This window comes from Thermobia domestica, chromosome 2 (genome assembly GCF_964235325.1).
Source record: "Thermobia domestica chromosome 2, izTheDome1.hap1.1, whole genome shotgun sequence".
Classification (NCBI taxonomy): Eukaryota; Metazoa; Arthropoda; class Insecta; order Zygentoma; family Lepismatidae; genus Thermobia; species Thermobia domestica.
The window spans coordinates 277,803,767-277,831,201 of record NC_137455.1 but is presented as its reverse complement, the minus strand read 5'-3'; the positions used below and the strand labels follow the sequence as shown (position 1 = coordinate 277,831,201).

General features: G+C 36.2%; 1 protein-coding gene across 3 annotated transcripts in view; it reads left to right on the top strand.

The window, feature by feature from the left end:
• The window catches only part of kuz (zinc-dependent metalloprotease kuz), a 163,245-nt gene that overhangs the window by 819 nt on the left and 134,991 nt on the right, over positions 1 to 27,435 (top strand). Inside the window, exon 1 of one of the 3 annotated variants that reach the window (XM_081748742.1) lies at positions 2,441 to 2,683. The exons of 1 other annotated variant lie outside the window; for it this stretch is intronic. In XM_081748742.1, the coding sequence (XP_081604868.1) occupies positions 2,599 to 2,683 (85 nt within the window). In that variant the 5' untranslated portion in view covers positions 2,441 to 2,598. Of the gene's footprint in view, positions 1 to 2,440; positions 2,684 to 27,435 lie in introns of those variants that run through there. One more of the 3 variants, XM_081748741.1, reaches the window with a different exon arrangement.

Below are 27,435 nucleotides of genomic sequence, written 5' to 3'. Positions count from 1 at the left end.
TATGAATTAGATCTGTACCAGGATGGCGAAACATATTTCATTTTTGGCCGTTTTCTACCTTTTCGCTTTGTAGTTGTCACACTGATCTTTATGCTATGGAATGTTGATGATGACTTCATTAGAAATTTTGGCTAATGTTTAGCGGAAGGGGTCCAGCAATTGTTTCTAAAGAATGTTAAAATTTCGATAATTACTGTTTACGTTAGGTTAGTGTAAGTGTGGAGGTACAATTTTCAAAAAAAAAAAAAAAAAAAAGTAGTGCATAGTTTTCCAATATATATATATATATATATATAATTTCGTTTATCTCTACTAATATTAGGGTAGTTCAGGTTAGCTAAGCTTAAGTTAGGTTAGATTTGGTTTCGTTATGTTAGATCTAAGTATTTGCATCATCCATTTTTCTTGTAAATTTTGTGTTTTACGTGCTCCTGGACCCGTTCTGTTAAACATAACCCCGAATTTTCTGTTAGCAATATGTAGTTCTACATTTCATTCTCACCAGTGAACTGAAAATATTTGGCATTTAATTTATAAGGTTGTAATTTACGTGTTTGTACAAATGTACATACCGTATTTTGCTATTGTTGTGTAGATATGATGCATGCTCATAATGTGTGGCTGGAGTATAGGTCTACACTTTTTTTTTTTTCGACCGCAGTTTTAATGGAAATCAGTTTTTGTAGAATTAAGACTAGTGTAAAGAATGCGAGAAGTAATGGTGAGAGCGGTGGTGCTTTACACAATTGCAAATAGCAAGTCTTTTATTGTATAAGTGAACAATACCCAGTCTTGTTAAACCTTCCATTTTGACTGAAGAAAGTCAGCGAAATCTTTATGGCATACGTTTGTTTTGGAGGGATAATATGTTAAAATTACGCTAATTTCATGTTGTTGTCGAGTTAGGTTTAACCATACTGTATCATCACGGTTTGTATTAATCGGACACTACCTTAAAAAAGTGTACGATATTCTGCTCTTAACTGAATATATGAATAAGTATTTGGCCGAATAGCCTTCCATGTGCTCCTTCCTTTTTCCTGAGTTCTCAAGTTTAATAATCTCTGTCCTTGAAGAAACTTGGAGATTTCATTTTCGCTTCCAACATACGTACGTACGAGGTTCAAAATTGAAATATCACATTCAGTAATAAGCCCGCCGTAATACAAAAGGGCTAAGTATCACTGTATTTATACACCCTTTTGTACACTTCCGCTTACTACTGCCTTTTGCATACCTCACTTCTATACAATGTATTTTTATGCCATTGACCTTTCAAATTACACACGACCCAATTACCCTTATGTAACATCAACTCTTTTTTGATCTAAATGTTCTGTTTTTTTCACTTTTGCCCCTCCCACACTCACACATCTGAACATAAGCCGTCTTTATTTCCTACACCGAGAAGATTCTAGAATACTTGCTCACAAGATGGCTCCTTTATTAACGCTCGATATTCAATTCACGTAGTAATGCCAAGCGAGCGGTAGCGCGTGCAGGCAGGTTAGTAGCCAGGTTGATTATTTTCTTATCTCATTTCAATAGGGGTGCGGCCAGTGTTTTAGAACTCTACTTCTACACCACATAGTTCCAACATTAGACTAAAAATCGACTTGAGGGTAAACTTTACAATACATACCAACTGCGCATCAATAAGTCCGTAAAAATGCATAGTAGAGTAGGATACGATTGGTGTAGGGTTAGATGGATCAATTTCCTTAAAATCGATCGAGTGTTAATTTTTCCTGTTTTAGTAAAGATACCAACTGGAGCGAGAATTGTAAAATTTACCCCGTCTTTAAGCGAGTTTTATCATATGAAGGCATGCAAAAGGTTTTGAGTGCAAATTAAGTTTAAGAGCAGCAACATTTGAAAGTTTCAGATAAAAATTGTCCTCTCTAGAGTACTGAAATGACTTACAGTGTAGTCGCGCTAATCCGAACTAATTGGGACCGAACGCTGTTCGGATTAACTGGAATAACAGTAAAGTCGCAGTTTGAAGGTGGTAAACGGGTATTGTGTTGTAATAGCTTGCATATAATATGTATTTCACACACACTAAACCTATAAATTTCAATATTGTACTGTACGTACTTTATTGTCGTCGTTTGTTTCGTCTGTGTTACCTGTTTAAAACTTTGTGTAATTGTTGTGATGTGGCTTAAGTCCTAAATACAAGTACTAAAGAAAAACTGTATTTAACGAAAGTTTACTTTGTTTTTTACGAAAGCATGCACCGACTTTCATATTTTTAGTTCTTAATTTCCTAAAACTACGTATTTTCGCCACAAAAAAATTTCCTCCCTGACCTGTTCGGATTACCGAGACTCCACTGTATTATAACTTACACATTGGAATCATTTAATAGCAAAGGAAACAAAAATGGTTAATCGGACTTGAACGTTCTTTTTCAGAAACATGCTATATAAGACTGATCCAAGGGGAATCCGAATCACTACTGAGGTGTATACGAGACAATAGAATCCGAAATCACTAGCACAGAAAGCACTTCAGTTAACTATTTGGACACGAGAGAAGAAAGTGAAACGTGAATACAAATTATGTATAACCCAGAACAATAAGCAGGGTTTTGAGATGTTAAAATTCTTTTACTTTCTATCTCTGTTCTTTGTCAAAAGATTTACTCTACACAAGAAGTCATTTTGCCCGTTTGGTACAGGTAAGTTGAGAGGAACCAACACAAAATCGTGTATAAATGTAATATTTTTTTGGAGAAATTGTCAAGGTTAGTGATAAGGTAGTTGGAATTTTCACCAGCCTAAAAATTCATATTGGGGTTTTCTTTTGTGGGTGAAAACAACCTAAAAAATCCTACCATAATATTTAAAGATATACTTCAAAACTTGGATTGAAATAATAACTTTAATGAGATTATAATTACCAGAACAGAACAACATTAAAAAAATAAATAAATAAAATAAACATGTATAACTACTTTTATGTGCACTCGATCAAATTCGATGTAACGGGGTCCTACTGTAATCTGGAATAAAAAGCAATGCGGCTACATTCGCTTTTTTTTTTTTTTTTTTTTTTTTAAGTACATACAAGCGTAAAACGTATTAGTGCAAACAGTGGCGAAACCCTGCAATGCGGGGGGTGCCGACATTTCCAAGAGGGCCCTTCACCCCAGCCTCCTAGTAAGTCGAATCAACACGCTCTTCAGTTTTCTATTAGGCGGCAATGTTTCTTCACCCTCCCGTTTTTTCGGCTATCTTTGGGAACCTTGACCGGTAGGTGGAGCACCGCAAACAAAAAGTAGGGATATTCAGTTCGGTCGGTTTTTATAATCTCTCATATTTTTCTTCGGTGGGAAATATTGAATCAGACTTTAGAGTTAACATCTATATTAAACTATTTGATATACTAAATTCACAGTTCCGTTGTCGTTTTACATCTTTGCGTCATACAGTATCCAAATTTTCCTTTTTGTTTTTTGCCAATATAATTCATCTCACTGATGATCAAATTCTAAGGGCATAGATACTTCAAACAACTTACAGTTGTGATGTTGGTTCTTTGATTCCGATGGAAGTAATTTGCTTTGTGAAACAGCTGAAATCTAAAATAAGTGTTCAGAATTTTGTTGACCTACAAGACTTTTAATTGTGAAATATAAGTCATTGACATCTAGCTCTTCAGAACTTATTGCTGCGTATTTGTCGTTTTTGACGCTCCCTGTCTCTGTCAGTTGAGGAGAGGTCGTTCTCAAAATTGAAATTAATAATAATAATAATAATAAAACTACGTTAGAAGCACAATGGGCCAAAATAAATAACCCGCCGTCGGACGCGCCGCGGAGTCACACTCCGTGCATAGAGAAATTTTGCGGACGAAGCTGAAAAAATGGATGTACGGGAGTTAGTAAAGGATTTTGCTGACAGGAAAGCAAGAAGGAAATCATTCAATTAATTCCTGCTACTCTTCATGATAACTGACGTCACTGACTGCAAAGAGGAAAGCCCATCTTTCATTGTGAAACTTATTGAATAAATTATATGTATAGCAAAGTGGTTTCTATTTATGAATATTTAAGCCTAGTAGTTGCATACATTTAACTTATTATTCACAGATATAGGGAAGTATGGTTATTTATTAAGTTATGTATCATTCCACGAAAGAATGTTATTAAGGCGGGTGGGTATTCTCTTTCAGGGGGGAGGGACAAAAAACGTAGTTACTCCACTGACTGCAAACATATATATCTTTATCCATGTGTCAGTTAATTACAAATAGAAGTCACATCACTTAAGATAAGAAATTACTAAAAGTATAACTATCTTCCGCCCTTTACGGCCGGTTGCACAATGTTCGTTTAACTCCTGGTTGAGCGAAGCCGAACTTATTCGGAGCGGCAGAATTAAGCCGTAGTCTGTTGCACAATCAGTTTTGAAGTGTGGCTTTGTTAAGCAGGACTTTCTATGGATCTGGCAATATTTCAACGAAACTTTAACATTTCGATTTTCTTTTTTCAGCGTTTGTGTCCGATGATTGGTTCAGGGAATGGTCTCTGATTGGTGTTCGTATGCGCTGGAAGTGAATTGTTAAAAAGAGATCTTGAATAAAGAACTAGTTCGGAAGAGTAATGCTCCTGGAAGTAGGAACGAAATAAACGGTTCTGATTGGTTGGTGTTATCCTTTTGTTGCCTCGTAGCATTCATGTAGCAGAAATCAAACGCTTGCTGCTGCCAGTCTTCGTGGCCAAGTGGGCTAGCGCAACTTGCTAGTAACGAAGATCTATTTTGGCGTGAGTTCAAACCCGACCCAAGGAAAGTTTTTTTAATTTTAAAAAAAATCATAAAACTTTTTTTTTTCATTAAAATCACATGAAAATAATACTCATAAAAGTGATTTACTTACGTTTGTGCAGATAAGTAGTAGTAGTAGGAACGGGTTAAAAGCTCCGCAGGGCTTCTTTTGTTCCACATTTTCAACAAATTTTCTAATCGTATCTTTCTTCCTTTCAAAACCATCAACAGTACAAGTAAGGCGGCACCCCTAATCCTACCCAGGATTGAAGCAGAATTTTCTAAACAGCGATCGAATGTGCAAGAAAACCCCGCTTAAGAAGTTGAGCGGTAGTTCATCTGCCGCCTAGATATAAGCGGTTTTTTAGCTCTGCTTTGCATAAAGCTAACATTGTGCAACGTAAAATTTACCGTAAACCGAGCTTAAGCTCTGAAGCGGGCATTGTGCAACCGGCCGTTAATCGTACAATCTGTTGTGAGATAGCAGATTGGCAACTGGAAATGAAATTTTAAAACAAATCTAACATGACCTGCTAAACTTACGGTAGGCCCTATTATCCCAGTATTTACCTGGCGTGTTTTGAGGAAAACTAAAGGGATATTCAGCAGGGAATTTTATTCCTATTCTGTATTATAGAATTAATCCTATTCTGTATTATAGAATTACCCACCTGTATTACTTTGCAAACAATATCTATTTCCTTCTTTCTAGAAATCCCAACATCATTGGTGCGCTGTGTCCCACGAAATACAGATTGGACTTTACGGAATCCCTTTGTGCAACATCTTTTGTATTTATATGTTTATTTACGGTACTTCTTTCTAAGGTTAATTCAATATAGTATCACGATTATGCACCGAGGCTAAAGAGAACGGTGATGATGAGATGGATGATAATGGTGGAATGATTGAAGTGGGAGGAAACGGAATAACCCTGAGGAAAGCAATTCACACTTTCTGTCCATCACAAAGTCCACTTGGTGGGAAATATTCATACTGTGTAATAGCATAACGCAATGAACACTTAGTTATTAAATAATTTTCGTACCATGTTAAGTGTTCAACAATTATACATAAGGTAATGTCAAAATTTTCATACTCGTTACAGCCCTTCACCTTTGCCAAATGAAGTATTTGAAGTATATGATAAAAATAGCACTGTATTCATCTAAATATATTACTAAAAGCTGAAAAGCTTTCCAGTATTTCAGATACTTAAGCGAATATCCTTTATCGAGGAACATAGAGGCTTAATTCATGTTATTCTAAAGATTCTTCAGATGCTTGTAACTCAGTATCAACGAACACTTGAAATTTCTGTACGAAGGTACATATTTTTGCGAAGTGGCTTCTTTTCAAAAATTAGCTTTCATGTGTGGGCATACAAACTGATGTCTCAAAAATGTAACTTTTAAGAAGAGAGCTTAACGAACCTTTCCATTTTCCTTTACGCTGCTATCACTTATTGGAAATTATTAGTATTTTTCAGGTGTATGTGAGTATTAATGTCTCCTTTGTACTATTCTTGAAGTAAATTTCGCTTCTTTAATACCCACATAATCTTAAAAAAAAAAAAAAAAATAAAAAATAAATAAATAAAAAAAAATATACGGAGTCGTGTAAGTGCGTTGTATGCCAGTGATTTCAGTTTTTTTTTCTTTCTTTTTGACTGGTAACATGCCTCACTGAACGCCCACGACATCGCGACACACTTGTCTTTTTTTTTATTAATAGTAACATAGATTATAATAGAGTAAGCCTAAATTTTGAATAAAGTAGTGTGTCTTCTGGTCAGGGAAAACTCAGGAAAGTTCAGTGAAAAAGACTGGAAATCAGGGAAATTTTATAGAATATATTTTCCGACTTACTTAAGATCTTGCACACTTCAAAATAAGATTAGTGACACTGTTGCAAAGAATGCAAAGAAACACTGTTCTCTCCTTTTGTAGAGGTTATTGATTACAGTATGGGATGTAACTCAGATTTTTATGGGAGGTAGGTAGAATGTTAGTATGAGCAGTTGATTACTATTTGTCTTTATAGATTAAATGTTCTCATAGATAAATATTCACCGTTATTTATTCCTTATTTATATGTCAGCGTCATCCGACACCTGTTATGAAAGTCAGGGAATTTCCTGCCGAAGATTAGGGAAAGTCAGGAAGAAATTTGGGAAATAGATTTCTCCAGAGCAGTAGGAACCCTGATGTAATACTAGCATTGTTTCTGCCACTGAAAGCGTTGACTCGCAGTCTGTCTGAAAGTTGATTTTAACTAATTATTATTAAATGATTTTTGAATTATGATTTCTAAATTCTAAAATTTGCAGCTCTCCCTGTAGAACTGCTCGACACAGGGAGTTGAGAACCACTGCTTTGGATCATATTAAGGGGGGAATTAAAAGATTTGTTACGCGAACACATGAAAATTAGTTTTTGAAGAGACGTTACTTCGTATAGAAATTTGAAGTTTCTGCTGATTACTGAAGTTGCAAGTGTAGAAAGTTTTTACGTAACACGTATTAAACCTTTATCATTCTCGATAAAGAATAATCAAACATCCGAAATATGGGAAACTTTTCTGATTCTAAAAGTACTATTAGGTGAGTACAATTTTTATCTTGTGAGATATTCTAGATGCTCTATAAGTCTATATTTGAAATACTTTTTCAGTACCTTGTAGATTAGGGGGTCTCATCTTTTCGATTGGCATATCATATTGTCTAATTTAGAGAATATTAATGTACGAGTAGTCAAAGTTATTCTGGAAGAGAAAGATTTCTTTGTCCCAGGGGAAAAATCAGACCTCTATTGACTTCTTTTGTAAGTAAGTTTTTTTCTTTTCTTTTAATGCAAATGTATATTGAAATAATCTTTTCAATGGATTATTTAATTAAAATATATCAATTAAAAAAATAAATAAAATTACGTTATGTGGACACAAACGTCAGGGTTCCCACTCGTCCTGGAAATGTCCTTGAAAATACATTTCTGTCCTTGAAATTTACAAAAATACTGAATGTCAGATTTTTCATAATTACACTGAAGATCTTAATTGATTGCTATTTTTGTTTGCTATTCCTGTTTTTGTGCTGAATAATGATTTGTCATGATCCTGCATGTGTGGGTGTTGGTGGGCTTTCTTTCTCCCAACAGGAGGTTGGCTGGGAGAACTTCTCTCTTCTTTTATCCACTAGTCTTTCTTGGATGCTGTTTTCATTAGCACTATCCTTCAGAAACTGTGCTTTGTACCACTATCAATCCTCCATAATAAGTCGATTTTCGCAACAGTACTTACTCTCCAGTAAAATCTCATATGAAAGCTGTTTGTGAGAATGTCATAAAACAAGAGGAAAGAGATAAGTGAAAATATACAGCAGCTGCAGAGAAAGAAAAGGAAATTGATGGAAACAAGTGAAGCTTTGGAGACTGAAGCAAACCAGCTTGCACATGAAGCAGAGCAGAAGTCTCGTTTTACTTTATTGACAAAGTCAAATGCTATCCGTAGAGCAGCTTCGCTAAAGAAGGAAGAGATTATGTGTGTAGAGGAAATAATCACACAACTTCATATTCAGTTGAAAAACTTGTAATATAATTCTTTTTTTTTTTTTTCCCTAATTATATCTGTCACACTATCACGGAATGAAGATGCCATGTACGAAAAATAGATTTCTGTTTTTCGTAAATTTGTTCGGTGTACAACTAAAATGTCATGTAAAAAGAATGAAAATATATGTCCCACAACTTCATATTCAGTTGAAAAACTTGTAATATAATTCATTTTTTTTTTCCCTAATTATATCTGTCACACTATCACGGAATGAAGATGCCATGTACGAAAAATAGATTTTTGTTTTTCGTAAATTTGTTCGGTGTACAACTAAAATGTCATGTAAAAAGAATGAAAATATATGTGATGTGGTAGATGTGGGTGGATCGGGTGGTTATAAGGGGAGTTGCGATGCTAAAAAAAAAAAAAAAAAAAAAAGCACATTAGGTTCCACTTTGCGTATTTAATTGTTGTGTATTAATACAGTACTTGCTTAATATTCAGTGCATAAGCTACTGTACTTTTCATTTCACTGTTGTGAGTTTTGAACCTACAGTTGCAATCCTGTTACACCTTCCCTGTGTCGAAGTCCTGGAAAATAGGTGATTTGTCGTGGAAATGTCCTGGAATTTTTTTGGGGGAAAAGAGTAAGAACCTTGAAATATTTTTGATTATGGTACTTCAGTTCTGAAATAAACTTGCAGTCAAAGTACACAACTTCTTAATATCTGATTTCAATTTACTTACTTTCAGTCTTAAATTGCATTCAACTTATTCTTGTATTTATTTTTGATGTACACAAAAGAAGGAAAGGTACACACTCACAAAGATTAGCAGTAGCAAACATCAATAAAAATATACAACTTCCCTGAGATCAGTGAATCGTTTCTCCTTTCTGGTGAATCTAATCTAATCCTAATCAAATTTCATCCTCTTGAACGTTTGCTTGATACTTTCATCACATGAAATCTCGATTGACTTGTCTTTCTCAGAAGGAATTGCGTTCTGGGAAAGTGTTTTGAGTGAAAAATGGGTCATTAATCCAAAATTCTGAAGCAAGATTTTCAGTAAAGTATTCTTTATAGTTTGAGATAGAGGTATTTACTACAAGTTCACTAGGAGGAATATCTTAGTTCTCAGTTTTAAAAAGAGAAAGGAAAATCCAACAATTAAAAGGATAAATAAAATTCTGCTTCCAGTGCTGATTTCTTGAATCATGAAGTCGAGTTTATTCCTAAGAGAGAGACGCAATTTAGCCTTACCGAGAGTAAGGAAGTACGCACACTCTGTAAAGTCTCCAATTTAGCTGGTTTAGATGACGAAATCAGTCTCCCGGGTTAGCCAGAGCTCATCAGTGAATAATTCAAATTTGATGATGTAACTGGAAGAAAAATATCAACTTGAACGAAATTTAAACAGGCGACCCAATACACTTACCCTCTAAAGCTATCTGACTTCAGCTTGAAGTAAAAAATGAATCACGTTCAGCACCCGTTTCATTACACAAAAGGAAAATTGTTTTGAATTCAAAGGTCTACCTTTAATGCCGGATTACAGAACTTTCCTTGTCTTTCTGCGATGAGCTTTTGTAAGTCAAAAATTTTCTGCATGAATTCTGCAGAAGAAACACTTGTGATTGTTAAAAAATACGCTTAACGTGATGTAAAAAACAATTCAAACTACATACTACATTTATGCGAGTCGTCCGTGCATTTAAGACATCTTCACATAGCAGGCATGTTTTTTATACTTTTCAGTTAGCTATGTATTTTTTTACTCTGGCAATTTTTCTGCACAGGCGCGGCAGATTTTGTGCGGTCACATCACAGATCGCGGCATGTTCTGTATGGGCTTTAATGAAGTTAACAATTTTAACATTTTCATTCAGAACTGTCTTCAGAGGCTCAGACATATTTGTTGCAGCTTCACGATGGCTATTACAATGCCCAAATTTTATTTCTGGAGTTACTTCTTTGATTTTCGCAACACCACCAATGTGTTTCCCAGTCATTGAGGGTGCTCCATCGGAACAAACATTAAGTTATTCTTTCTGTTCTATGTTATTCGTCTTCATAAGTTCACCTCATTGTGAAAATATTTTATTTGGAGTTAAAGCAGTCAGTGATCACAAAACATGAACTCTTCCTTCACCGTTTCTCCTTCTATAAATTTTATACAAGAAAGAAGATGAACCATGATTGTGATGTCAGTAGATTCATCCAGTTGAGTGCAAAATATTTGCTAGCCCGAATTTTTTCAACTAATTGCCTCGTAACATTTGAGGACAAATCTGAAATTATTCTTGATATGGTGTCATTGTACAGTGGAATCAAGTCAAGTTGTTTTCTACTTTGACACCTAACATTATTCTAACTTTATCTGTAACTGATGGTAATAGTAATGACTTTTAGATCGTATGAGGTTTTCCTGTCTTAGCTGTTCTTAAACTGATTCCATAAAGTACCTTCAGAGCCTTCCACTTAAATGCTGAAAATGAACACATGTGTTTTTCCATGCTGACAAATCGGACAGTTTTCTCTCGGAATTTTAAACAGGTTTGTGTTTCAAATTTCCATGCTTGGTTTCAATTGGCGTTTCAGAGGAAAGACTTCATCGAATGATTTGATAGTATTTCGTAACAGACTATATATGGGGAACAGGAGCTGTTTCTTCTCCACTGTACGTGAAACTTCGAGTATAGCTGACATTGTACTAATGCTGTCTGCACGATGCTTTTTACTGTCTTCTTGCGTAATGTCATCCAGTGGTTGTTCAGAGTTTGTAAATCTCTTTTGAGGCTTCGGTCAATGAAGACTTCTGATTCTCGCTTACGCTTATTAATCCTTTTGGTCGTTTTGGGGTCCGTAATTAGTGGAAAGTTGCCGAAAATTTTTGAGCCCTTTCTTTTAGGTTGTCAGTGCCCTTACAATATAGCAAGGTAGCTAATATAGTCTATTTTTTTTTTTGTGTGTGTGTGTGTGTGTGTGTGTTTGTAAAGAGAACGAGTTACAGGGGCTAGTACAGTTCTGTTTCTGTTTACCTGGCTATAATAGTGTGTGGGAAGACTACCTTCCACCCCCTTTAAATGCACAGTAGGGAGATGACAGAAGTGATACGCATTAGGACATCTTTCGATGTAATATAATGTGAAAGATAACGTCATTTCTCCAATTCAGTAGCAAAATTTGAAAACAATGCATTATTAAGGAAAATGACATGTTCTGAGAAATGACTGGTTCAGGAAGGAAGTGTATTTACGTCATAAACTTATTTCCATGCATTGTTCGAGTCACTTGATAAAATATATTATGAAGGGCGAAGTACAGTATTGAGAGAGATACATAAGTTCTGTAAGGTTTCTTACAAAAATATTGAAAACATACATAGAAGACTTTTCTTTTATATCGGAATATTCTGAAGTTTTGTTTTACCCTTTTAGCAACTCTAGTACAAGTTAATTCCTTTTTCATTTTTACTGTTAAATACATTTCATATAAAATTGTTACGTGGATGTAAATTATTATACATGTGATTCCTTTATGTAAATCCATAAGGTATTCACATTAGAGGGGAGCGAGAATCCGTCGGCGCCTTATTTTTATTATAACGTTTCTGAAGCTCAAGCTTCTACCATTTTTGAAAGCTGATACACAACTGGTTAGATAGGGGGCACGGTGCCTCATTGGTACAGCGCTTGCCTCTGGTGCGTGGGGTCCCTGGTTTGATCCCCGGCATAGTGTCCGTGATTTTTCTCGGAGTACTCCCGTTTCCTCCCACATTTACATTCTTCCATCATTCACTTTCCTTAGTCATCCGTCCCCTTAGTCTAAAGGGCATAATCGTAGGACGTTAAACTGAAAGATTTCATTTTATTTTCATTTCAAGCAGGTTAAATGTGAAAATAAAATTAAGAAACATTTGTTCGACAGAATGTTTGGTGTGAGCTTGTTGGGCAATTAGTGGTAGGGGGAGAGTCTGTGTTTAGTGAGAAGTAACATAATCTCATACATTGCCCAGTTTCGGGCTATCTTCTCTATTTAAGATGGAGGGTTGTAGTTTTTACTTCCATAGCTTAACATTTCTATAACCCGTTTTCAAAAGTTATGCAGTAATTTCTTAGTGGTGCATGTTACGGCAGCCTTGATATTATTCTTAGTTCGTTTAGGCATATGTACCTACGTGCTCTTCACGTGTTGTACCGATACACATTGTGTGTCATGTCTGTTTAATTTGGTTTATTTAGCCCTCATTGACAGGAAGTGAAGTAAAACTTTTTTGTGTCCATATCCACTTTCGTTAGTTCCTTTCCCCATACTTAAACTATGTAAACGTTTTTGTGTGTTATTTCTGCAACAAACATCCAATTTTATTTCATGTTCCGCTGAGTTCGGAACTAAATCTTTGTCTTTATGTTGCTACAGTATGTCGGTTTCTCAGTGCTTTTATAAATGGCGAATAAAATACAGATAGTTGGTTGAAACGTCTTATGATGAGTGGGGCACGCCACTTACGAAGAGTGGAAAATATGCGAGTGATGCACACTGTCGTAGTTGAAAGTTATTGTTAAGCAGACGATTGACTAGGCTGAGATGATGGGTAATGAAATGATGGATCTAGTGGAGTGAATGACGATCCTGATTGGATTGAATTGATAGGGAACTCGAATAACGGGGTTTTGTTTCTTTGACTATCAATCTTGAGAATTGTGAACCATAGAGTAAATGAGGAAAAAGAGGGCGTGACTTGCACGGCAATTAGATCCAGGAGGAATAAGTCTCAGGAAGGAGGGGCTCAACCGTTGCACGTTCGGAAGGTTATGTAGTCTCCACCCGCCTTTCCCAGGTATCTATTATATTTTACAGAGGTTGGTTAAACCTATGAGTCGCATTGAGTGGACGGTAGAACGAGAAAGATTCCCGTTTCTACTGAAGATCAAACCCAAGCCGTTCGGTTAGTAGATACACAAGCCTTATCTACTAAACTACCACAGACAGTACCGAGGATATGATTTTGATATGACGCCAGAAATATGAGTCCTTCAAGATATAAACTATATAAATAACTACTGAATTAGAAAAATTGAACAATGGACATACGTCCCAGGCTTCCTTTCTAAAGGGTGAATGGAACCACAGGGTATATGAACTGCTGTGAATCTTCTTATATTTTATTCAACCAACGCCGGGTACTTCATCAGCTAGTTGGTTGGTTCGTTGGATTTACCCTCCCCTTTCAACGGCGAGGCTATATAAAGACATGAACCTACAGCTTAACGTGGGATCTAAATCACATGAGCTACTACTGGGAGTCGAACTTTTGTCTCTTGCGCCGCACATAAATGAGGTTCTGGCCTGAAAAGGTTTTTTTTTCCCACTTTGACGGTGAAACCTAGGGGAGGGTGAGATTTATATATAAAAATAAATGAAACTCAACTCGTGAACCATCCTATCGATTTCGATCAAATTTTCAACATAGATGACGTTCGGGGGTGGGATAATTTTTATCATTTAACTTTGACAGTGCAACGTAGGGTTGGGGAGGGGGGAGATATATGTAAAAAAAATAAAAAATAAAATAAAAATGAAAGTGACTGTCTTTCTGATTTCATCACTCTTGAACCACCCGACCGATCTCGCTCAAATTTTCAACATAGATTAGGTTCGGGTCTGGGATGGTATTATCCATTCACTTTGACGATAGGGGAGGGAAGGGAGGAGTTATAAAATAAATGAAGCTTAATAACTCTTGAACCAAACTATCAATCTCGATCAAATTTTTAATATAGATGAGGTTTGGGGCCGAGATGTTTTTTATCATTTCACTTTCACGGTAGAATTTAGGGGAGTGGGATGAGATGGGGAGATATATAAAAAATAAAACTTAATAACTGTTGAACTGCCAGACTGATTTCGTTCAAATTTTCAACCTAGATGAAGTTCGAACCTGAGATGAATTTTGTCATATCACTTTGACGGTGTAACTTAAGGAAGGGGAAGGGGGAGAGACATTTAAAAAGGATCGAAAATGACCGATATTAGTGTCGAATCTTTAATTTTGGGGGTCGTTGAGATGCACAATGACACTTCTGATGTCATTTAAATCCATATTCAGCCCCGCCACTTGAGAGAGGGGGAGGAAGAGATATATAAAATGATCGAAATGACCAATATTAGTGTCGAATTCATAGTTTTCGGGGTGGCTGATATGAACAATGACACTTCTGATGCCGTGCCCTGCAATATGTGGAGAGGGGAGGGGAATATATAAAAATAATAAAAAATGACCGACATCAAAGAGCGCTTTAGTAATAGTTAAAAGTGACTGACTAACGGAACATATTACTATTTTTTCTTAATTTAACCCAGCGAAGCGGATAATTGATGCTAGTACATAATATAGTATGAATGAGAGGTGTTGGAGACACCGAATTTATTGTTATTTTCTTATTAAAATGATCGAAATAAATATATAGTAGAACGAAAAGTGAACAATCTTGCAATACATTGGTTCAGCTCAAGGTTCTAGCCAATACTTCTCAGATACTAATTATCAGGGAGCAGTATAGTTCCATTTGACACATTTGTGACAGTGATGCCTCTAGAAATGTTGCCACTTTCTTTCATAATTTTACCGTAGTATCATTAATTCAAAATTTAAAAATTAGTTGTTATTTGTAATTTGGAAGAAAGGTAAAGCAATTACATTATTTCGGAATCTCTTGGAAGTTTATTTTTCTAATATTTTTTTTTTTTTCTGAAAGTTGTGTGCATAATGCATTTCGTTTATTGCAATAGCTCTATTTATCGATTTCGGAAGATATTTGTATACTTTTTCTTACCTTGAATCTTATACAGTGTCCTGCTCTAGTTCTGTGTTTTTTTGTTCATTGTTAAAATTACACAGTTTTTTTTTATTTTATTTATTTTTTTTTACAAGTTATAATAAGTCTCTGATACCCAGTTAGGTACTTTTATTTATTTTGTTTATTTTTGATTTGGGTGGGAATAAGAATAAAGGCAGCAGATACTTATCCAGTTCTTAAACTTCTCTTCTTGCCAAGTCAGCAATCCCTTTATTGGTTTGACAAAACTTTACGTTTTCAGTTTCCATGTAGTTCGATCTCAGCCCCCACCATGTGAAATTTGTGGTGGACAAACACCGTGTGCGTGGGTTTTCTCGGGGTTCTCCCGTTTTCTCCGACTTTCTTCATTCCACCGTTTCATTCATTACTCATCATCACCGTCTCCTTTAGCCTAACCGGCATAACCGTGGGACGTAAAACTCAAAGATTTCATTTCATTTTCAATTTCCATGTACTTTTTTCCGTACATTTTGTGTATTTCGTCCATATATATTTAGATCGTGGCCTTTCTCTAGGTATTTTTTCTTCTGTCGTTCCCTCTCCATAGCCTTTCATGTCTCATAATGTGTCCAATCATCCTATCTCTTCTTTTCGAAAGATTCTTCTGTATACTTCTTTCCTTGGCGATTGTTTGGAATATTCCTTCGTTCATTGATACCTTTATCCACCTACCGTATCTAATTTTCGCAACTTGTGACGATATTTTTTTTCCATAGCACCACGTTTCGAAAGCTTTTCGTCCTTCTTTTTCCTCTTCTTCTCGAGTACATCCACACAACACCACACTTCATACATTTGTTTTCATTTGTGCTTTCTTCAGTTCTGTAGTAAAAGAAAGGTTATGTATATTACAAGTATAACTTTAATTATAGATAAATTTTGACAGTATGATGATTTGTATTTGCCTTTGTCAGTAGCGAAGCCATATAGGACGAGACTTGACAGCCTGAAGTGAAATCTGAACCTCTGTAGTGCGTTCAATGCTCTTCCACTGGGAATTGAACCTGCCACCTGGTGCACCAAAGACGCAAGCTTTAGCCACTAGACTAGGTATAAGGGCCAAATTTTCGGAATATGTTTCGGGATTGGTATTTTTTTTTTCCTGCTCATGTTCCTTCCGGATAATGTAGAATTCTGTAATTGATTTAAATATACAGAAATCCACGAATCATGCACTTTGGATTTAAGGAACAGAAATTGACTGATGTTGCAAATTTGCGTCCAGCAGATCCAAAAGTGTTGACTTATGAACATTTCATGCACGTGAAGTATTTTTTTTTTCTTTCTTTTTGTTACTAATGTTATGTACAGTCATGTCCAAAATGATTGTCGCATATCTATAACTGTTTTCGTGTAAGAATATAATTTGATAATGATTTTGCAGGGTACTTTTTAATACTGATACCATGTGTATAATCGGGAAATGTATATTTGTGGTAAATTTCATAGGAAAAGAATTATAAATAAGATAATTAGAATGAGTGAAACAAAATGTTGCTAAATGGACAAGAAAGTTTTATTTTCGTTTTATTGTTCTTATTTACTGCCTTTTTGACATGAAATTTGCCACATACATGTCTCTGCCGATCATACACATACTAACATTATAAGAAATACCGGGCGAATTCGTTATCAAATTATATTCCTACAACAGCATATTTATAGACATGCGATAATAATTTTGGACATGAGTGTACATTAAATACTTTTCGTTTTCATTATACAGCACAGTTTCAAGTGTAATGACCTATTATCAAGATGTAGTATCGTTCATAATAGAATTTGAGATTTTAAGGACACCCTTTCATCTCAATTAATCCTTAAATGAAGGGTTTATTGCACTAGTTGTTTCATGTGAAGGTCTTTTTTTTTTTTTTTTTTATCAAGAAACTCACTGATCGAACTTAAAAGAAATTCTCCCAAAATGTAAAACTAGTTTAGAATAACACTAGAAAGGTGCAACTATTATTTCTTCACTAAAGTTGAAATGCCAAAAAAATTCAAATCAAAGAAGCTAAAATATTCCCAGAAAAAAAAAAAAAAAAACGTGGAAAAACATTTTTCTATCAAACAAGCAATTTTCCCTGATCCCTTGCATTTGTAGTGACAACCTATCAAAACGATAACAATGTCGGTGATTTAGCACGGATAATACTCGGGATTCATCACAACACGTACACTATCAACATTTGCTTATTTAATTTTCTTACCACATGCTTCTGTCTCTCCTTGGCTCAGGTATTTGTATCTGCTATTTCTCAGATTGTAAAAGCGCACTCCTACGGCCAGTTGGAAATGGGTGTGCTGTACAGTAATGCTAATCACCAATAACTTTGCGACAAAAGAGCTTAGAAGTTCATTTTCACAGAAACAAGACGTAATCATTGCTGTCCATGTTGGTCGTTGAGATGAATTGGCTCGGTAACAAAGATTTCGTTGTATAACAGTTCTTTTGCCTGAAAAATATTGAAATTATTTCGAAAATTTTAATTTAAATTAAGAAACAATTGTTTGCTCCATATCACTGTTTTCATTGTAACATGAGAAAGAGTGAAAGTATTTAAAAGGTGCAATAAAACAAAATATTATAAAATACTATAAGAAAAAAAATGTGGAGTCGGTAGGTTCTCTGTTTCCAAACAGAGGTTTGCCAGAATAATGTTTAAAAACAATCTTTTTAATAAAAATATTAATGGTGTGTAACGGTTATCTTTTATTCATCAAAATCATTTATAGTGTTTCAGATAAAACTTCAGTTAGCCACATGTTTCAAGAATTGAAAGTTACAGAATAGCTTAAACTGCGAAATATTTACACCGCATTTGAGAAAGAGGGAGCTTTTTTTTTCAGCTATTAGGAAGATCTCTATTACAGTTGATTTATTACTTGATTAACTGAAGTTGAAGGAATCGTATAAGATAGAAGTACTGCTTAAAGTGTGATTCGAGTCACAACGGGCTTCTATCTAAGGTTTCCTTTCGTGATCATGGATTGAACCCAGTCACGCTCAGAGAAAGCACATGCGTTAGCACACCCTAAAGAGGAATGCTTCTATTTCAAACACAAAGATTGGTCAATAAGCAATGCCTGTTTTCAAATATAAATACCCACGAAAGTTTTGGTACACATACGAATCAGAGTTTTGTGTTTAGATCAGGGGCTGCGGTGGTTTAGTGGTAGAGCGTTCACCTCTGGTGCTTGGGGTCCCGGATTCGATCCCACCCCCCACCAAGTGAACTTTGTGGTGGACAAACACCGTTTGCGTGGGTTTTCTCTGGGTTCTCCCGATTCCTCCCACTTTTTCATTCCACCATTTCATTCATTACTCATAATCACCGTCTCCTTTAGCCTAACCGGCATAACCGTGGGACGTAAAACTCAAAGACTTCATTTTATTTCATTTGTGTGTAGATCCAAATCACTACACATGTGTATATATATTTTCCTTTTAAGTGCACTTTTCTCTTCTCTTTGTAGGCCTGAAATGCACTCTGAAAATTTTCGGAACCTTGGAAGTAAAATCGAGTTTTCGTTGTTTATTTGAGGTTAGGAGCTAAGCTGTATTGTTTGCATCCAAGATCTAAGATCTCCAAGTGATACAGAATCAAAGGGTTCTAGATTCATGCCATATTGTAAGTGAGGTGTGATTGTTCAACCGAGAGTAGCAGTGTGAGGGTGTGTTGTAATCTTTCTGTATTTTCCTCCACCACTGTATTCAGTTTGGCTAATATCTTGCACCTTTTCTCGTTATCTATTGCACATTCCTTGTTGATGTCAATGAGAATAATCCATTTTGATCCAAAACTGGGTTACCATAATTTTTGCATTTCATCTGGAAAATATGGGTTTCTTTGTTACTAGGCATGATTTGTGATACAATTCCGTAAATTGTTATTTAGAATAAAGATCGTAGAAGCATAGTAACGTGTCATGTCTACTAACGCCATCAATGAAGTCATCTTTGCAGTTCACAAATGCTTCCAGAAGGTCCTGGCAAATCGTTTCTCGTTGAGCTATCATATCATATGTAAGGAGCTTGGGAACTCATTTGGCGCATATTCTTGTGAACCAAAGAGCTCATCCGTGGCTAAGCGGTTAGCGTACGCGCCTTTGGCGTGGGAGACCCGGGTTCGATTCCCGGCGGGAGCTCATGTGGTTCGGATTCCACGTTAATCAGTAGGTCCACGTCTCATATAGCCTCGCTGCTGAAAGGGACGCTAAACTAAAAATCAATCAACTCTTGTGAACCAAGTAAATTAATCATGCTAAGTAGTTCAGTACCCGCTCTTATATTATAAGGCTTTCATGATATACGTGGTGATACATCTTCACGCAATTTCGTCATTTTCCAGGTCATTTCGAATGAAATCATCTAACCTGATATCAATACAGTCATCCTTGTACACGGCATTTAGCTTCACGTCGATTAGCACAGCGCTGCCTTTACAATTTCATATAAAAAGTTCAAACACAATACGGTGTTTAAAATTTGACTTCCTGTCTGTTGGTCGCTGTTGCAAGGAATATCAAACTAAATTCACTGATTGGTTGGAATTTACCGTTCCTTTTCGGCACCGAGGCTATATGAGATGGGACCTAAAGTTTAAAGTGGAATCTTAACTATCGTAATTCGTTCAAATGTAAGGTATCTCATCGGGAATCAAATCGGGGCCCAGTACACCAAAGGCGCTTCTGGTAGCCACTAAAATAGCGGGGAGGGCTAAATAAATGTTAGTTTTCATAGTTAGAGAACTATACTATATATAGGTAAAAGTTCACTTGAAAGTATTTAAAAAATGCAAATGCAGCAGTTATGGTGCAGCAGGCAGTACTAATTGATCAGCCTTTGTATATTGACACGAAACAAGAGAACTTGCAATAGAGTGAAAGAAATTCTACGAATAAAATGACTTTATCTAGTGTGCAACGTTTATACAAAGTACTTAAAGATAAGTGAATTCCGTGAATAAAGTAGTTTACTATCGTACTTACAGCATATTCAAAAGATACTTCAAACTGACTGAATATTTGAGAGCTTGTAAGAACGGTACTCTGAATTAAGACCTCGATTTAAAAGTATTTTATATCTTTTTCCTGCCTGCATGTTTGAAGTATGAGAACAGAATGACATGGTAGTTAACTTTCAGACATTGATGAAGTGATAGCTTTAATCACAAAATTAGATTGGATAACGTAATTTTGCAGCGAACAAGGCAGTTTTACTCAAGAAACCAATCAATCTAGTGGGTTCACACGAACTTCGAACTCACAATTCATGTATTGTGCAGCCTTTGTTAATTGTAGAATCCAGCGCAATTAATCAGTTTGTGGTTAAATAAAGAAATCATAGAAAGGCCTCTTGTTCTTTCAATGGAAAGCTTTATGGGAAATTCAGTCCCCCCAAAGTGTCCTTTTCTGAATCTCTGTTGACATTTCAATTTCGCTATCTATATGGTGTTGGTGACTTTTGCATTGTGTTACTATTATTATTGTGTACGTCCTTAAGTTCTACCTGTGTTTAGCGTGGTTAAAGAAGTGCGAAGAACACAAGATGTAACTCAGCTAGGATTATGTACCATCACCAACATGGTACATGCAGAAAACGTGCATTTTGAGTGTTCATTCGTTCGTGTCATTGTATATGTACACTCGCCTAGAGGGGTATCTTATACCTGCAACATATTTGAACCAAATTTTAGACAGTTTTTTTTTTTTTTTTTAAATAAGATTCTATAGGGGGAGAGAATTCGAATTTTCTTTCTGCCTCCAAACATGACGGTAATATACTGCAGGGTGAAGATCGAAAATAGCGAAATTTTCTAAAACGCCTCTGACGATCTTGGTCATATTTCATAAATTAATATTTCATTAAGAAACCTATAATATGGTGTAAACCATTTTCCGAAAATGAAATCCAGATGGACTAGTTTTCTCTTGAAGGTTAGTTTTGTTCAGGCAATTTCCCAAACTAAGGTGAATTTCTTGGTATTGCCTCATCAATCCTAAATATAATGTAAGTCATTTTCCCTGAAAAAATCCACAAGAGATAGTTTACTCTTCGCAGCCTTTTCATAAATAAGTATTTCATTAGTAGTCCTACAGTATAGAATAAGTCATTGCTCATGAAAAATTCCACAAGGGGTAGTTTTCTTGAGATGAGTCGTCTTGGAAGATTATTTCCAAAAGACGACTTAAGTGATTTCGTTCATATTTCATAAATGAAGGTTTAACAACCTGTAATATGGCATAAGTCGTTTCTCTCTCTCAGTGGCAGATATAGGAGGTAAAACTGGGGGCAGACAGAACCCAGACTATGATAGATATATCATGAGTTTACTATAAACTTTAAAAAATGTAAATAATAGCTTAAATTATTTTTTTCACTCAAAAAACTGGTGGCTACCCCTTCCCCCCGGCTAGATCCGCCACTGCTATTTCTTTCTTTGTTTTAAGGGTAGGGATGATTTTTATTTTTTGGACTAATTTTTAAGAAATAAGTTGGGAGATATAGTTCATTAATAGTCCAACAATATCGCGTAAGTTTTTTTTCTTATAAAATACCCATAAGGAATAGTTCTCTTGGTTTTAGTTACTATTTTTCGGACGATTTTCTGAAGAAAAGAAAACAAAAAACAAAGCAAAATTGTTCTGGCTGTTTTGCCCATATTTCGTAAAATTCTATGTATTTGGGTTTAACGAGAGAGGAGAAGGTGTCCTAAAGCAAGACACATACCAATCGATAGATCTTATTCAGCTGAACAAAATGATATGCGTCCCTGTAGAAGTTCACGCGTAGCTTTTAAAAAAATGAAAATCAAAATTGATGCTGTTCGTTGGTGCGCGTGGCCACTGGCTCAACCCCAGCTCGCGCCAAGTAGACTTTGTGGTGGACAAACACGGTGTGCCTGGGTTTCTTGGGGTTCTCCCGTCTCCTCTCACTTTCTTCATTCCACCATTTCATTCATTTCTCATCATCACCATCCCATTTAGCCTAGCTGGCATAAACGTGGGACGTAAAACTGAAATATTTCATTTCATTTCGGTGCTGTTCGAGAACCACGGCACTTAGTGCGGTGAAACTCATACTCAAATATACCCTTTTTAAGCTCTTTGTTACAACACTAGCAAGACGAAAGTACATAGTTTGGTTAATGATATACAGCCCAAAATTATCATTTAAATTTTAATTTGTGTTTAAAATATTTTCCAACGATAAGACGTATGCAAGTTGATAGATCATGTCGATCTGAACAAAATATGTTTCAGGGTAAACTTTCATGTGTAGTCTTTAGAAATTCTAGAAAGAAAATAAAAAATCAAAGTTTTGTGTTGCTAAAGAGTAAGTCGTTCGTTGTCAATCTTAATTGGAGATTCTATTTTGCTGGAACTAGTTGTTATTTGTGTATTTACTTATATGTAGCAAAATACATGGTTAACTAGCACAGCGTGTTCCAGTTATTCTGTGTGCTTCAAACAGCGTTTTCCAAACATAAAAGTCGAAACAGAACAAAATTCATGAGCTTCAAATCGAACATTAACGCAGGTTTGATTTTGACAGAGGTGTGCACTTATGCTTCATTAAAAGCATATTTACATACTATTTTCTAGTGCTACGATTATGATAATTAGCTTATTTTCTCGTTTTCTTTATCACTGAAAAATTAATGTTATAAAGATACTTTCGTGGCTTTCAATTTGGCAAAATCATTTGTTACTTCATCCTTACCAATTTCATTGAGTAGACCCCTATGTCATGTTCAATGGCCATCAAAGCTAGTCCATTTAATAGTTCTTGCAATATAGTTGATCTCGAATACTTTTTTTTTTTATTAGTTTCAGCTTTACTTTTTTAATACACAGCAAATGACAAAAGTCTGTGCCTTTAATTTGTCTTCCATCCAGTGGCAGAACTTCAAAATCATCTCCCCCCCCCCCGCAAAAAAATTTTTCAAGGCCCCTTAGACCTATAAAACAATTCAGTTCTTTTATAATTATTTCCAGCATAGACGTTCGAAATGAGGTAATGAGTAACACAATACAAGCAGTGGCGCACCCAAGATTTCTCTTTCGAGTAGTTTACAAAATGCAAATACTCGTAATTTTGTATATTTGCCCCCTAAAATTGTGCTAATATTCTTAAAAATGAAAAGTTCTGGGGGATTCAGACTCTCGGACCGCCTCTGTCGGTGCATCCATAAACACAAATAACTAATAATCAAAACTCTACTTTGCATAAGGGCTATTAGCAAATATTTAAAAATATCGCTCCAGCTAAATTTAAGACGGAAGAATGAATTGATAATGATAATTACACTTTTATAATAAAACGAGCATATGTGTACGCTGCTGTGATTGACAGAATTCTAAAAAAAAAAAAAAAAAAAAAAAAAAAAAATGCGTTACTTGTAATCCTAATGACTTTTCGATTACAGTTTTGATTTTGATTACAGTTACCCTTTGGAGTCATATATGCATGTACTGCGTGATAATTGTATACAAACAAATTTTGAAATACATTAAATTTAACTCAGACCATAACCGAAAAGGCTGTATCCATCCCATTTTATTGTAACAATCAAATTACTATAATCAAGTAAAATAAATTTACAGTTTCAAAGGTTTGTCGACTTGTAAATGCCTTGACTGCTAATTTAATGCTTAACTGCTATTAACAACTACCCCACCTCTGCATTTGTGTGAATATCACTTCAGAAATTTTGTCCAGATGTCGAAAGAAGCTTTTTAGAGCCTACGCTTACCTCTCATCATCTTTCAATTTTCGTAGCTTTCTTTTACGATAAAATGTTCACTTGTTTTTTATTTTATTATTATTATCGTTCTCCATTATTACATGGAAAACAAAGTATCATTGAAAAGTGAATATATATACACAGATGGTGATCAGAAAAATGGAAACACCTGTAGTTGGCAACACGTCAGATGTATGGGTTGGCAGTGGTGTCGTGGCGCCCGCAGCGCCGGACCGCTGGTGGTGGTGTGTTAGGTCGGTCTCCATACTACGTCAGGCGCAGTGGAACAGCAGTGTCCAGTGGCTGCAGCAGACGGAGGTAGTGTAAAAAGGGACACCTCTCAGATTTTCAAAGAGGGCAAATTGCTGGTGCGCGTTTATGTGGAGTGAGTGTGACGGCAGTGGCTACTGTGTTAGGTGTGTCACGTGGGACAGTGTCGAAGGTGATGACGGCCTACACAACACACGGGAAAACCACATCGGGGAAGCGGAACAGTGGGCGGAAGAAAATCATGAGTGACAGGTCACGCCGGGTATTAAAGCGCATTGTCACGCAGAACCGTCGTGCCACTGCGGAGCAAGTGACGGAGGAACTCAATCAGCACCTCCCCCACCCTGTTTCGACAATCACAGTCCGCCGCGAATTACATGACATGAACTTACGGGGTCGTGTAGCACTGGCCAAACCGCTCATCAGGGACCATAACGCTTTCGCACGCCGCAAATGGTGCCGCGATCATGCAACTTGGACCGTTAAGGACTGTAAACGTGTGATATGGTCGGGTGAGTCATCCTTCACCCTATTCCCAACCACGGGCCGTGTTTATGTGTGGAGAACGCCCAAAGAAGCTTATGATCTGCAGTGTCTCCGCCCAACTGTGAAACATGGCGGCGGCTTGGTGATGCTGTGGGCCGCCATATCATGGTTTTCATTGGGTCCTGTGGTCAAACTTAGCGGACGAATCACTGCCATCGATTATGCCCCAATTTTAGGAGACCACTTGCATCCTATGGTCCGGATGTTGTTCCCGGACAATGACGCCATCTTCCAGGATGATAATGCACCCATTCACACAGCTGGCGTTGTTGCAGCGTGGTTTGAGGAACATCGGGATGAAGTTCAACACCTCCCCTGACCCGCCCAATCCCCAGATCTCAACATAATTGAACATCTGTGGTCCGTCTTGGAAACACGACTCCGGTGACGATTTCCACCTCCATCCTCTCTCACAGAACTGGCCGATGCCCTGCACGAGGAATGGTGTAAAATTCCACTTGCTAGCGAGCATTAAGCAGTAGGCAGCGATTGTGAGGCACTAATATTAGGAACTTAAATTGAAATTACAACGATAACATGTATTTACTACTTTTATTTTATTTAATATGGTATGCAAGAATGCTGTTTTATCTGGCAATAACACAGATCAGAAGAAGAAGAAGAAATATTATAAAATTGTCATGAATAATCTTGATTTTGTAAATGTTTCATGTTGTTGTTGCCAGCATATTCGCGGATCCTAAGCGTTTGAGGTATCCTCTGATCTTATTGGCTGATCCATATAGGACATCAAAATGCTTGTTGATTCGTCGTAATCCAGTTGTTATGGTAACAGTTTTGGTTACCAAAATTTTGTTTATAAATAGTTACCAGTATAATTCTACAGGACACCGTATAAGTTAAAAAGTGTATGGAATTGCTGAGAAGTATCTATCAATTATTATATATATATATATATATATATATATATATATATATATATATATATATATATATATATATATATATATATATATATATGCTCTTAAGTGATTAAAACAGTGTTTGATCATTTGAATTGTAATCGTAGTAAATAGCAACAGTATTTATATAGTAGGCTATGTACTATGATACAATCTTTTAAAGGAATTCAATCGAACTGAGATGAGATTGTAAAATTTCGCTCAGAAATGATCAAAAATTCCAATTGTATCGCTTGTCTTTTCTTATAGTCAGTATTCGCTCCTCTCTCAGGACCAATGAACAACAAAAGCGTAGTCATTTGAACTTCGATAATGTTCATTTCATTTACGCTGACCTTTCTCAATCCTTAACTATGGTCATTGAACCGAAGCACTATGCGGGGACACTGTTTATGACAAGGCTGTGCATCCTTGAAGACATTTCTTTCTTAATGCCATCCAATCCTCAAGCAACACGTGCAGTTGACTTCATTTTGTGTGTTGATCCATTCCCATTTCAAAGACATATTTGGCAATGATATTCTCCAGGAAGGTTGCGAGAAAGTTATTGGGAGAGGAATGAAGAGTCTGTTATATTTGTATTTTTGCATATGGTCAGGGGGGTAAAAGTGAGGGGGAACGCGGGGGGACGCCATCCCCGCTTGCTGAAAATATCCGTGGCGTCCCCCCATTTTCTGAAAAAATACAAGGAGTAAAGATAGGCACGGGGAAGGCGTGATGTCATGCGACCCCCTACTTTCCCCTGCATATGGTGGGGATTGTGAAAAGAATGCCACCGTTTTTATTCGTACTGTCATAGTGCTTAATATAACATCTATTGAAAAGCTAAATTTTCCTACTTTTATGTCATATGCGTAAAATCCCCCTTTTTCCTTCTTTAAAAAATCTTTCCTAAATTTCTTGCGCCGCGGGAAATTTTCTTTAAACTAGCGTCCCTTGTGAGTGTGCCATTGACGCCAATTGATGTGCGAGTGCATTACAATTGTAAAGAAGTGTTTTACAGCCAACCACATAAAGATTCGACTTTATTGTCCTTTTGATGTACTTTACAGTATCTCAGTCTGTACAGTATTTATTCGAAGTTACTTTGAAAATTTTCCATCATAACATTTTCTCTATTAAGTGTTCACATTTAAAACACAAAATTCATTTTCCAGTTTGGCGCCCTCTTCACCTGGCGCCCGCTGCGAACGCGTAGTTAGCAGGATTCAAGAGCTGGCCATGAGTGTGTAAAAGAAATCATATTTTCCTTTGTCCAAACAGCTACACCACAAATTTAACTTTTTAATTGTTGCCTCTATCGTGTCTTGCACAGAAAGCAGTGACAGAAGTAGCTTAAAGGCTCGAGTTAAGAGTATTCAGGATGTTAAAAGCGTCCGCCAAACGAGCAGCATTCTAGAGCCACGTGAAATAATTTAAATTGTGTATTAACTCAGATTTAGAATTAATGAAAAACAACCTTACTTTGTCATGAAACTCAAACAACCGCGTCACAATTTTGTTCCTAGACAACCAGCAAACTTCTGAGTATAGTAATAAGTGTTCCTAATCACTTTCCATTGCATTACGAAGAGCAGAAAATATTGAAAAGACAGTTAAGAGGACACCCTCTAATAGTATTGATGATTTTTGCTGCCTCGTCAGGAGCGGTTTTCATTTAGTAGGTCATACGGCGTGTAGCCAGTCTGTTTATTAATTCGAATTAATATATTGAACCAGGTACAACTTGCGCTGAGATGTTTTACATGTATTTTTCAGTCATA